This window comes from Ailuropoda melanoleuca, chromosome 1 (assembly GCF_002007445.2).
Source record: "Ailuropoda melanoleuca isolate Jingjing chromosome 1, ASM200744v2, whole genome shotgun sequence".
In the NCBI taxonomy this organism is placed as follows: domain Eukaryota; kingdom Metazoa; phylum Chordata; class Mammalia; order Carnivora; family Ursidae; genus Ailuropoda; species Ailuropoda melanoleuca.
This window is the reverse complement of record NC_048218.1, coordinates 30,441,532-30,455,547: the sequence shown is the minus strand read 5'-3', so window position 1 is coordinate 30,455,547 and position 14,016 is coordinate 30,441,532. Positions and strand designations below refer to the sequence as shown.

The 14,016-nt window shown below is 34.4% G+C and overlaps 1 protein-coding gene across 13 annotated transcripts in view; it reads left to right on the top strand.

The window, feature by feature from the left end:
* Positions 1 to 14,016, top strand: part of ROBO1 (roundabout guidance receptor 1) — a 1,105,499-nt gene that overhangs the window by 777,303 nt on the left and 314,180 nt on the right. For all 13 annotated transcript variants that reach the window (XM_034656904.1, XM_034656884.1, XM_034656901.1 and 10 more), the window contains one exon: positions 514 to 840. In XM_034656904.1, coding sequence (XP_034512795.1) covers positions 514 to 840 — 327 coding nt within the window. The remainder of the gene's footprint in view (positions 1 to 513; positions 841 to 14,016) is intronic.

Below are 14,016 nucleotides of genomic sequence, written 5' to 3'. Positions count from 1 at the left end.
ACACTTTTTTTAGGAAGATAGAAAAATCTATATAAAGAGTAGTTTCATCATATATTTGAATATGATGTTCATTGGTCTACAGACTAGGTTTTTTCAAAGTGTTGATTGATGTTCGTTACAAAGGGATTCTAAAAAGCCATGCTATTGTTTGTAACTCTCTACAATTCTCTCACACATTCCTCAGGAAAAACAGGCACATGTGTGGTAAATACAGACAGGGTGATGGCTTCTGAAAGGCTTTGTGGACAAGGGATTTGAAGAGCAGACAGAATTTGTACAGGCAAAGTTTAAGTAAGAGCAATTTCTTAGTGAAGGGTCAAAAGGATTCAAGAATTGGAAGGTGTGGTTGAGGTGGACACCAGTAGGATTCATTAGTAAGTAGGGCTGGGAGGGCATACAGGGTCAGTAATATGCCCTGTTTACATAGTAGTGCTTACGCCTAGGCTTTTGAAGTAAGACTTTTAATTATTTTCCATGTGATAATATGAAGCTATTTCGTCCATTCTTTTTCAGGCTCCCGTCTTCGTCAGGAAGATTTTCCACCTCGCATTGTTGAACACCCTTCCGACCTAATTGTGTCAAAAGGAGAACCTGCAACTTTGAACTGTAAAGCTGAAGGCCGCCCCACACCCACTATCGAATGGTACAAAGGGGGGGAGAGAGTGGAGACAGACAAAGATGACCCTCGCTCACACCGAATGTTGCTGCCAAGTGGATCTTTATTTTTCTTACGCATAGTACATGGACGAAAAAGCAGGCCTGATGAAGGGGTCTACGTCTGTGTAGCAAGGAATTACCTCGGAGAGGCTGTGAGCCATAATGCATCGCTGGAGGTGGCTAGTAAGTAAAATGGGCTTTCAGCTTTTGACAGCAGGAATGGGACAGTGGGATCATTTGCCTGGAGAACGCTAATAAAAAGTCAAACCTGTATCCCAGGCTTTACTTGAGGAAATGCCTAGCTTTTTGTATGAATACATTCCTCTATTTGTTTTTTGTTCTTTTTTTAATATTTCTCATCATACCTAGTTATCCAAGCTAATTTAGGATTTGTACATGGTTGTTGAACCATTTTACTTTGGATTTGGAGCTGTTTCCTCTTGAACATTTTCACTGAAATGGATTTATTCTTAAAAGAATTGACTTATCCTTCTTTGTTGCTTTCAAATATATTGAAAATAAGTATGTTTCTGTGAAAAGAATAGCATGGGGTATTTTTCATTTGTCTTCATTTGGAGAAATACTTTCAACTGGTAGTATAAGATATGGGTTTAAACTGTTTCTAATTCTTAGAAATATATTGCACTTTTGGTAAAGCTATAGCTTTATAGATGAAATAAATGTATGTGCCGCATACTTTAAATCTTGGCTACGGTAAGGCACTCTGGGAGGAAAACCTGTCTATGTAATGCTCGGGTAGTTGATGGTTTAGTTTATTTACACAAATGCAGCTCATTTGCAATCACCTCAAGAAGGATCTGTTGGCTAATTAGATTGTTGGGTGTGTAATGTATTTGAATACAAATTGGGCTTCTCTTATTTTCAGTAAACATCCAAAGAGGTAGCCGGAAAGTTTCATTTCCTTGGAAGAATCGTTCTGTGTTTCATAGGTACAGTTGAGAATTGCATAGGGATTGGTTGGAAAGACAAATGAAATTTAGATCTCTAATACACTTTACGTAAAATTACAGATGAAACTGCGTACAAAACTATGTATATATGGATATATAATGTTTTCCAAGACGATTGATATTTTGATACTATTTATGTTCAAAATTTTAACTATCTAATCAGCTTCACAATCTCTAACATCATCTCTAACATTCAACTAGAACTTGAATATATAGATCCACAGTTATGCAATTATAGACATAGAAAGGAATTTAGAGAAAGATTTTCCAACTTGATGAGATTACTAGTGTGGAATCAGTCCCCAAGAATCTAGATGAGTTGATTACACTCATAGACCATGTAGTACTTAGGGTAAGAGAGAACGTCAAAGATGTCTAACGTGAGCATAAAACTTAATTAGATAAAAAATGAAAGTAACCATTTAAAACTATGCCAGAACTAGCCACTCAACTTTTTAAAACATCTACTGGAAACTCAAATTTATATTTCTCTTCACATTTAATTATCACAAACTTATTGTACTTCCTTTTATTGCCTTGATTCTCAGTGAAAATCTTAGAACTACATAAGTGAGATGTATAAAAGCTGTAATCACAGCAGCAGGCTACTTTTCTCTCCCTCCCTCTCTCCCTTTCTCCCTTCCTTCCTTCCTCCCTTGCTCCCTCCATCTATCCATCTTTCTTTCTTTCTTTTTTCTTTCTTTCTTTCTTTCTTTTCTTTCTTTCTTTCTTTCTTTCTTTCTTTCTTTCTTTCTTTCTTTCTTTTTTTCTTTCTTTCTTTCTCTCTCCTCTCTCTCTCTCTCTCCCTCCCTCCAAATTTAAATGTGGTGCAGGCAAAAGAAGCTTAAATGTTTTTATTGAGGAATATATATATTTTGATGCAGTCTTCTTTCAGGGTATGATATTAATGCCTTTCTACCCTTTGACCCATTTATATTTAAGATACTTATTTCCTATGGAGATAAAATTAACATTTGAAAACAAACATAAAGAATCAAGAAAAATGATGTAGGTCACCTAGGCCAACTCTTATTTTTGGTAGATAAGAAACTGCAAATCCAAAGGAAAAACAGAGTGTTTATTCTCCGAAATTATAATTCCTTATAAATGAAGTGTGTACCAATAGAAATATATATCTGAGATCATATTGTGTTTCTGTGTTATTTCTTACTCTACTTGCATTCTGATCATTGCCATAATTTTTAGAAAAGGTTATAGACTTGAATAGCACATCTAAATGCTTACCCTCTAGATCTCACCTTTCAAAACTCCTTTAATTTTACATTAGATGATCAAGATACCCTTAATGCACTGGGATTTAGAGAGCTGTGTTTTTCTGATCTGGCTTTTGTGTAGCTATTTTAAAAGACATTATTAGTTTCCAGTTAAATTCTTTTTCTAAGCAAGACATTCCATTACCTTGTGAGTCCATTATGGGAAATGCCTTTCCAGTCTTAGTCAGCAAATACACCTTCAAGGAACTGAAGCCAGACATAAGATCATTATATAAATTTTATCAGTAAAATATTCTAATACATAGTCCCTGAATGCATAAATCTCAAATTTTAGTGTGATATTTCTCATTATGTCTCTAAAACGTTTCAAGCTCCGGAGAAAAGGGAATATTATAATTTGCTGAATAAAATTCAGCTAAGGTACTTGAAACAATACTTTAAGATCATAGTCATTAACAATTCATATATGTAGAAAGGCAGAATGTATATTGTATATTTATCAAACATATTTTGATATTCATAAGGATAGTTTGATAATAAAGATTTTTATTAGTGATGATAATTATTCTAAACCCTGAGAAAAGTTTGAGTAGTGTTTGTTTTCAACAATTTTTATACTTGTTAGATTACAATAATTAACAGTGTGTTTTTATTTGGATAAATCATATTATTTTGTAACCTAAGTTATATGGGAAAAATTCAGTGCTCTGGAGTTAAAATGGGTTTTGTGTTATTAAAAAATTATTTAGTAAATTCAGGCTTTAATGCACTACAAATAGATATGTAGTGATATAGTTCACCTGTATTTCAGTTATTTATTTTAGGCAATGGTTACTGTTAATTCACCATTTTAAAATATGTTTGTGTCCTAAAATGGAAAGTTGCCTTTTGGGTGTTACATGAATAACCAGGTTGTGTGTGTTGGTTGGGAGGTGGGGGTTGAGGGTGGAAGTCCAGGGAAACATGTGCCATATTTGCTGTGGGTTAAATCTGTAAAGTATGGTTCTAGTTTGGTTTTATTTTGTCCTGGAGAATATTACTACATTTTTTTTTCACATTTTCTGAGTTTAGGTACCAGAAGTTCAATAAGAACTATTCTTATTCTTCCCAAAGACACAGGAAGAAAAAGATTGCATCTAATTTCCTAGTGACACTGTAGCCCAAAGTAATAGCATTAACAAAAGTGTCTAGAGGCAACACAGATTTCACAGCACAGTTGTTGGTAATGCTTTTAAAAACATTTATCTGTGTTTATTTGCCTTTAAACCAAGTTTTACAGCTGTAACAACAACTGGATTTCCCAGTTCCTAACAATTGTCAATCTCTCAAACACTGGGGGAAAAAAAAAAAAAGACATTGAATGTCATTGAAAACCTTTGTTTCTGTGCAGAAATGATAATAATTGTGTCTTTTGTGTCTTTAATATTTATTGAAATTGAAAAAGTACACCAAAAGGATAGAATTTATTGGCTATTTTTAAGATTGTTTATTTTTTATTTCCATTTAAATCCCACTTATAATCAGGTTAGGCCCAGTGAAAAACACTGGCCAGCCTTTTGGTGCTGATCCTTGCCATGTAGTAAAAGCTGCATTCCTTGTTCTTGAAAACTCAGTTTCAATGCAATGACAAAGTTATCTCACACAATTATAAAGTCTAAAAATTGGAATGCTGAGAAATATATAATGGTCCTTACTAGAGTTTCCTGGAATTTTTGGAAGTTTATCTCTGTAAAGGAAAAGAATTTTTAATCACAGATGTATTTTTTAAATTTATTTTTTAATTCTTATTTCTCTTTGCAAACCAAGAATGCTATATCTTGATGGGGACATTAAATTGGAAAATTTCGGAGATATTGCTCATTGTTTCTAAGATTTATGAAAACTTTACTCTTTATCTAATTCAGTTTCAAACTAAGCTTTCTAAAATGGTCTTACAAGTGGTATTTTCTTGTTTGTCTTGTATTAGCTCTATTCAAGAGTCTACTAAATGTTTAGGAAAATATTTTTGGGTCTATTCTCCGTTCTCCTGTGCCCAACATTATCTCTTACTAAATTTAGAACTCCATTTTGTGCCTGGCACAAATTGATAGTACAGTTCTTAGACACAACTTATATTTAATAAGTAATTTGATCTTGGGTAATTGCATTGAATTTTAAGGAAAATTAATCTGAACCCTGACCCTCATGCTTTCCACTGTAGAACATGGCCCTCTACGTCATCTGCTAAGCAGTGCACAGTTAGCATATGGCTATTTGTTTCCTATTTAAGCTGTTTTCTCTTGAGGAAAAGAAATTCCCTTCAGACTAGGCAGACATCTGCTAGCTGTCTTAGCAGCAAAACCAGGGAACTATCTTCCCTGGAAAAAAACAAAACAAAACAAACATTTTGTCCAGTTAATCAAAGATTAAGTATTCTCAGATTTTATTACCTGGGGTACATTTTAATAGTAATTACTCTGGGGTAAATGTTTATATTTTGAGGTAATATTTTCCTACTACTTTGAATATAGCAGGATCTTTTGTTGTTATTCAATGATATGCATCAAAGTGATTTAGAATTTGATTTATCCAATTTTCCTCCTTTGGGTAAAATTACAAAGTATACTAACCATGGATGCTAAGTAGCCATGTGTTTACCTAGGGACAATAGAATGTATTCCTAAAATCTGGACCTTGGACGATGGAAGGATTACTCCTAGAGGTGAAATGGTTCAGATGAGCAGGTGGAAGTAGCATATGCCATCATATTTTAAAATATTGATTGATCAATTGATTGTGTGCACACACATAATCAATCTGACCTCTGTTATGATCAGACACTAGAATTATTTATACAGTTTATATGCACACACACACACATTGTTTCCTGATAGACTTTTTATCTTTGAAATGGAATTTGCTTTATATTGCATATTTAAAAATATTATTTCCTCTACTTTATTTGTTTTATTTCTTTAACTAGCCATTTTCAAGTGCTTTCACCACATTCTAAAACCTTTTTTTTATCTTATTTTTGTTTTCAGTACTCAAAGGAAGAATGTTAGTCATTTAGTTTAATGATTTAAAAATCTTTCGACTTCCTGGTACACTTATATTCTAAAATGAAATGATTCTTTGTTCCAAAATTGATTCATGATTAAATGAAATTATGCATATAAAGTGTGTAACACAGTGCCTGGCACATAATTATAAATCATAAATTATAAATAATAAATTTAATATTGGTGCTATTATTTTCATTACTTTTTTCCTCTTTATCTCTTTTCATCAAACACCAAGATTATTTTTATAAAAAGGGGATCTGATGTTTCTGACTTAAAAAGTGGACTCACTTCATTTTAAATTTTAAGATATGTGCATTAATATACTAAAATATAAGTACAATGCTTCAGTAAGTAAATTTTCTTAAATTAATTTGTGGTTAAGTAAAAAATGTGTTAAATATATTAAATTCCGCCTTGAATTGAAATCAGTGGTATGAGAAATTTACCCTTACCTGACAGTCTTCAGTACTAATGCAGGACATGCAATAGTGTGGATTCAAATCATTTTTCTTTCAGGAACAAATGAAAAAATTCAGCTTTATAACTTTCACCGTTGGGATAACATTCATATATTTTCTAATTAAATTTATGTATTTGTTCATGTAAGTAAAGAGGCAGCATTGCTAAGTTCTATGACATGATTATGGTTACTAAACTCTTGAGTTTTTACTATCAGTCGAATATATTCTTTTCTTGTTGTCTATCTTCCTCGGCTTGTGCTGCTATAGAAAGAATACCATGTACTAGGTGGCTTAAACAACAAACATTTCTTTATTTCTGGAGGCTGGGAAGTTGGAGATCAGGGTGCCAACATGGTCAGGTTCTGGTGAGAGTTCTTTTCTTGGTTTCCTCCCATGGTAAAGAGAGGGCTCTGGTCTTTTTATCCCAGTGTAAGGACACCAGTCCCATCCTGGGGGCTCCACCCCCATGAACACATCCAACCCAAATTACCACCTAAACTCCCCATCTCCAAATACCATCCCACTGGGGATTAAGACTTAAACATATATATTTGAGGGAGGGAGACACAATAGTCCATAGCTGCCTTTAATGATTATCTTTAGATTTTTGTTATTGGGTTTATAGTTATTTTATCATATTAAGTCACTGAGAAATAAAAATCAGAAAATCAGGGGAAAAAGTTCTGTATCTCCATGATGTAAGTAGCAGGCCCATCAGATCACTCGTTGCATCCAGATGTTAGATTTAAATTGTGTCATAAGTCAAGTATAGACACATTATACCTTCAAGTGAATATAATGTGTGTGTGTGGAATTCTTAATTTGTTGGGAAAAGTAAAAGCAGCATCCTTTAGTTATTACATTAAGAGAGAAGGTAGTTGTCATTTTCTTTTGAAAGAACATAAAAATTCTTTCTTTCTCTCTCTCTCTTTGGTTTTGTCTTTTCAAAGAGTATTAATATGAACTATGAAGGCAGAAACCTGTATTTCATAATCCATGAAGAGATGGACCCCTGAGAGATGACAGTGACGATAGGCATACAGAGAAATTTTGAGTTTCAATGGGCATTTTAGTAGAAGACAGGGCCAAGTTTGCTGACCATTTGAGTGTGGGTGTTAGGGGAGTTGGCTCTGTTAGAGAATGTATTATTTATTCACAAATCACCAACAGGTTATAGTCTGCCTTAAAACCCCTACTAGTGAAACACTGTTCAAGGTCTATGTTCAGTTGACTTCTCCAGCAAACTTTTTATGTTTTTCTTTTTTCTCACATAACTGTTATATATTAATCTTTAGTAGATTTGTAGAATGATCGTAAGATTAGAGGCACATTATACATTTCTTTTTCTTTACTCCCAACCACAGGTTAAGGAAGGTGATTAATAAGCTTACAGAGATCATTTTTACACAACTTTGGAAAATTGAATTTTATTTGAGATAATACTGTACATGTTCTTGTAATCTCATCACCAAGAGTTAACTACTGTTGAAAGTTGGGTAGATATCCTTTTAAATACTTCAAGGTCCCTATACATGCTCTGGGGAAAACTGTTCACTATTCAATCATTATTCAATCTTAGGTGGCCAAAAAAGGCATTGGATATATCTACGTCATAAAGACTAACAGGAAAAGTTTAGCTCTTCAGGTTGGATGCTACAAAACAACTTACTTCTGCTGAATATTACTAGAGACACCATCCTGGACAAGATTGAGGCTAGTACTTATGGGGTTAGAGGTTACATATACCATTACCAGTCTCATGAGCCACTCCTTTTATTTTCTCAAAAAAGTAGATGGTGTTCATATGTGTTGAAAAATACTAAGATGATTATTTCAACACTAGTTGATGCTTAGATATAAAGCCCCTTGAGGCTTCCAGAAAATCAATTCAATATTTAGTTATTTATGGGAAATTCTTAGCAGTGTCTCCTCCTTTCAACAGTACTGTTTGTCAAAAATATTAAAATAACAAGATAGTTCTGCTTACCTCTCTAATCTTATCATCATATCACTCCTCCTTTTAATCCTCCTAATTTACTTTTGACTTAAATGCTAAAAGTTTTTCCCACATACACAGACCAGCTTGAGAATCATTTATATGTATTTTAAAACAAGTGACAAATTTATTTAATAAAACATACCTAAAACTTCTTAGTATGACTAATTTTAAGATTTTTTATTTTTATTTATTTATTTTTTTAAAGTAAGCTCACACTGGGTGTGGAGCCCCTTGCGGGGCTTGAACTCATGACCCTGGGATCAAGACTTGAGCTGAGATCAAGGGTTGGACATGCAACTGACTGAGTCACTCAGGTGTCCCTAATTTCAATTAATACAATATAAATTAGCTTAAACTGTCATTAATTATCAATTTAAACTTTTTTTGTCAGATTAAAATAAAATTCTGTTGAATGTTTTTGGGGGTATAAACGTTCTCTGTTTCTTTGTTACCCAAAGTGGACATTAAAAATATTGTTTTTAAAGCCGGAAATTAAATAAACATGTGAAAAATACCAAAATACAGTTTATCAAAAAAATTTTATTTTCCTTTCCAAAATAACTCTTTCTAGGCATTCTGCTTAGTTCTAGCTATTCAGTGGTGAAAAAAAAAGAACTGTTTTCTGCCTTCATGGAAATTACAATACAATGGGGAGAAAGAATGAGGACAGAAAATAAGCAACTACTATACAAATAACTTTATGGCTAAAAATTGTGACAAATGCCAGGAAGAATTGGGGTGAAACTGAGAACTGAAGTACAAGATGTTACTAAGACACAGAGTAAAAGAAAAAGCATTGCAGGCAGATAGAATAGTACATCTAAAAGGCCATAAGAAAATGATGGACTTGGGCATATTTGAGAAAATGAAAGATGGTTGGTATGGCATATGAGTAAGGGAGACAGCTAGGGAAATAGGTGGGGTCTGGATCATGCAGGGTCCCGTTACCAGGTTAATAATGTTGGATTGTATTATGTTCAGTGCAATGAGAACCACAGAAGGTTTTGGGGCAATAGTGGAGGTGTCAAGATCTGATTTATACTTCAAAAATGTGACTCATGTGATACTTGAATATTGTATGCATAGCGAATGAGTTGTGGAATGACTGGGGGAAACCAATTAGGAAGCTCCTGCAGTGTTCCAGGCAGAAGATATGCTAGTGAAGCAGGTGGTAGTAATGGAGACGAAGAGAAAAGCAAGGAATCAATTTAGGATCGAAGGATTGAAGGATCCAAGGATTGAAGACTTGGCTTAATTCTGAAGGGTGAGACAGTAGAGGTTGAAATTTTGCAAGAGATACAGTTAATGGTAATTGCAAAGTTAAGGTCAAGTCTATGACCATGCAGACGGGATTGAGAGTTTAGATTAGGTGATGTTATCTTTGAGTGGCTGACTATAGATCAGTATGCTGCAGCCCATCACGATCCCAAGAAATTGTATTTTCCTCTTTTATCTCAGCCTGCAATATGCTTACTTTCCTGTTCCACTGGTCACTACCTTACAGTCATCTCAAGATGGAACCATGCCATGACCCAAGTGCCTAGTACCATTCCTGGCACATTGCAGGTGAAGTGATCTGGTGTGTAACTCAGAAGGGTTTTATTCCATGTGTGATGAACATGGTAAAGTGTCATAATTCCACTTCAACGTGCAGTCTAATCTATCATTTTCACTCATTCCCCACACAATTTCTTTGTAAAGTCAAGCAGTTCACATGATCTCCAACACTCATTTGAAAGCACAGTACTTAGAATGTAGTCATCAGGTGCTATTTCCCTGGGAGTTTTTCTTTCTTTCAAGGTTCTGGAATATTTAAGAAGCTCTTCTGGGGATAACATTACTTAGGAAATTTAGCATTACCTGAAGGGGTTTTCTGAAGTTCCCTCAAGAAAATCTACAAATGCAGAATAAGACCTAAGTATCTTTACTTTCTCTATTTCTTTCTGGATAGGGAAAAAATACACAAAATAAGTATTCTGTAACAGAAATATTTGTATTCTTGTACCTTACCGGTAATCTATATATTCTATGTAAAGCTATTATAGTCCAGTAGATTTATATTTAAATTAGAAACAGATTTGATGAGAAATCGAAGGGAAATTACAGCATAATGTTTCAAGTTTCTTATTACAATCTTAGGCTTTAGTTTGTGGTTAATCAATTTTTTAAAAAAAAGCTTAGTTAAAATTAAGATGTAAAAACCAATGGAAATCTTGACACTGCAGTACGTAGGCAAGATAGTGATAAGAAAGAGAAGAAACCCATATGGATAGTAATGTTGTGTCTAGCCATGTGAGTGAAGCAAACTCAGGTGAGGGAAGGATTGGGTGGGTTATGGGCAGAAGCTGGAGGCTTCTACTCAAAGCGTGGTTGGGGACCAGTAGTGTGGGCATTACCTGGAAGCAAGTGAGAGGTGCTGAATCAGACCCTGTATTTTAATAGTATTACAATGTAACTCATGCAAATTCAAAGTTGAGAGGCAGTGGTATACATCGTGCTAGACTGGAGTTCATAGACCCCTACTCATCCCCCTAGAACCAAGAAAACCTTTTGGAATGCAAACCCAATGTGGTTGATTTTTTTAGAAAGAGAAATAACTAAGAACAAGATTTTTGGTGAATTTGAATTACCCTGGGTTTCTAAACCAGGGGTGAGGGCAGGGGAAAGTGGAGAAGGATATATAGGAGACTAGTAGAAATAGCAGGTCAGGGGCGCCTGGGTGGCAGAGCAGTTGAGCGTCTGCCTTCGGTTCAGGGCGTGATCCCGGCGTTGTGAGATCGAGCCCCACATCAGGCTCCTCTGCTGTGAGCCTGCTTCTTCCTCTCCCACTCCCCCTGCTTGTGTTCCCTCTCTCGCTGGCTGTCTCTATCTCGGTCAAATAAATAAATAAAATCTTTAAAAAAAAAAGAAAAAAGAAATAGCAGGTCAAGGGGCAGAGATTGAGAGAGGGAAATACACAGAAAGAAAAGCGCAGGAGGACACAAAGGGAAACACATCCAGAGTAACTTGGAGAGAAACTCAGAGACTGAGACAGAGAGGGTGAGGGAGAGGGGAGAAGGTAGAGGAGAGAGGGAAAGCAAGACAAACAAGGGGAAAGGGCAAGAGAGATGCAGACAGAAGAGAAAGAGAGAGAACGTGCTGAGGGTTGCGGGGGTGTAGTATGGTAAGGATTAAACTTGAAAGAGTAGAGAAATATACATTGGCCTGGATGGAGAAAGAAGACAATGTTTACTATGTATGAGTATTTACAGATAGTGGGATATGAAGCAAAGAACAGAATAATCAAAACTTTATCAGTATGTATAACATTGTTTATCAAGAAAAGTAGTACACAAACTATATCTTAGGTGTTTTTATATAAATTCATGGAAGGCTGTATTTACTTAACATAATCCAAAAGTGAAATGCTATATTTATAGCTACTTTAACTTTACATTTTCTAAAATGAAAACTATGGAAACTGAAATTTATTAATAAGAATAGAACCATGCTGGAAGGGTCATTTGGAAGTCATTTAATCCGTTCTTCTGACTTTCAGTCTAAAATTATCTAAAGATCATTTTTTGTATTAAAAGTGGTTCAGAGCCAAAGATTATCTACCCTCTATCATCAGTACCCCTTACATGCATCAGCATATGTTAACACAAAGTTATTACTTTAATTTACTTAAATCCTATGCTGTGGAAGTCTTTCTTTCATTTTATATGCTAAATGATAATAGAAAAGCCATTTTTTTAATATAGCAGCTCATATGTTTGAAGATAGTTATTAAGTGGGGCCTGATTTTTAATAAATTATACCTGATGTTTAATTTAGGTTTCTGAGTATAAAACAGTTTCTAATCTCAGTCTCTTAGTATTTCCAAAGTGGAAATTGTAGCTTTAGTAACATTTTGAGTCGTATTTAACCTAAGGTCTAAATTGAAGTTTTAATAGCGCCTATGACATTTTACACTTGTCAAGAGAAATAAAAGTTTATGACCAAGTTATTTAGTATGCCTGAATGGGGACATTTTTCATCTTATCCAGTAAATGATGGAGTAAAACTTAGAAGAAAAGCCAGAAAGTTAAAATGAAAATGGGAAAGGACATTCCTCCCCCACCAAGGATTTATATTCTTTTTCAATCTCTTCCTCTCCATCACCCTGTATATCTTTTCCACATAATACTATACTTTATCTAAATTGAGTCACATTAAGTTACCACTTTATCAGATTCTTATCTCTGTCAGACACCAGAAAATGGATTTGGAGTCTGTGATGTGGAAGGGTACTGAGAGCATTTTGACCACATAACTCAGCGCTTGTCATAGCTTACCCAAGTGACTTCCCTTAGTTCTAAAATGAGAGCATAGGACAGGTTGTAACCTTGTTGAATCTTGCTTACGGGAATTCTTGGAAAATATGATTATAGTTTATTTTCCTTTGGGACCACCTCAGGAAAGAAAGTAGCAAAGAGCCAAAATTCCACAGGAGAGGAGAAAATATTCTTTGTGGTCAGTTGACTGAGAACATGTTGACAGCTGCCTTTAACTCCTGTCCTCTCATCTTTTGCCCAAATCATCAGAAACTAAAATCTTGAAGAAACGCAGAATTCTGTGGTCATACTCTGTAACACTGGGAGGCAATAAAATCAATTCCTTAACAGTTTTCTGTTCTTTCTTTCCTTCTTTTCTTTCTTTCTGTCCCTCCCTTCCTTCAACTAGTCACCACTGAAGTCTCTGTTCTTCCTGAATTATGTTGATTAATTAAACCTTCAAAATTTTAATCATCAACTCCAGGTGAATAACCATACATTTCTATTCCAAGAAGAGTTTGTGTTGTCTGAATGTAATGGGTTCTCTTAACCTTGTACAATGGTTTTTATCCACAGAGTACATTATGGGCACTCTTTACAAGTTACAAATAACATTTGTACATATGTACTTTGTATATATGTATACATATATGTACTTTGTATATGTATATATATTTGTGCATATATAATTTGTACATTTATAATTTGTTCTCAACAAATTCAATTGAATTCATGTAGCATAGCTCTATGACCTTGATGAATTTACTTAACCTCTTTATGCCTCAGTTTACCTCACCTGTAAAAGGGGGATGTTAATTCTACTTACCTTAGAGAGGTTTAAGAAGGAGTAAATAAGTTGATATATACAAAGTACTTAGAAGTATGGCTGGTCGATAAAGCAGTATATACATAGTATCTGTTGTATCATGAACTATTTACTCTGCTAGGCACATTATTAGGTAGGGGTGCTCCTGCCTTTTCTATGGTTCCAAAGGATGCCTCTCTCCATTGCAGGTAAGTGAAGGCTGGACAAACTAATGCCATAAATGGTTACATTCAGAATGAGTTTTTCATTCCCAGAGTCAGCCATCCTCTCATACATAAATGTACTTAAAATCCATATAAATATTTGTAAAACGATGTATCGTCTTCATATATCAGTGCATGGCATGTCTTTTATGATAAATGTATTTTTGAGGGTTTATAAAGTTATTGTCATTGGCATGGTTAGCATTTAAATATTTCATTGTGGCTTTTCTCAACATATGTTCCAAGTATTTCTGTAAGCTGTTAAAAAATAATTTGTAAAATAAGTCCTTAAACAAACTTTTTACACATATCTCTTTTCTGTAAG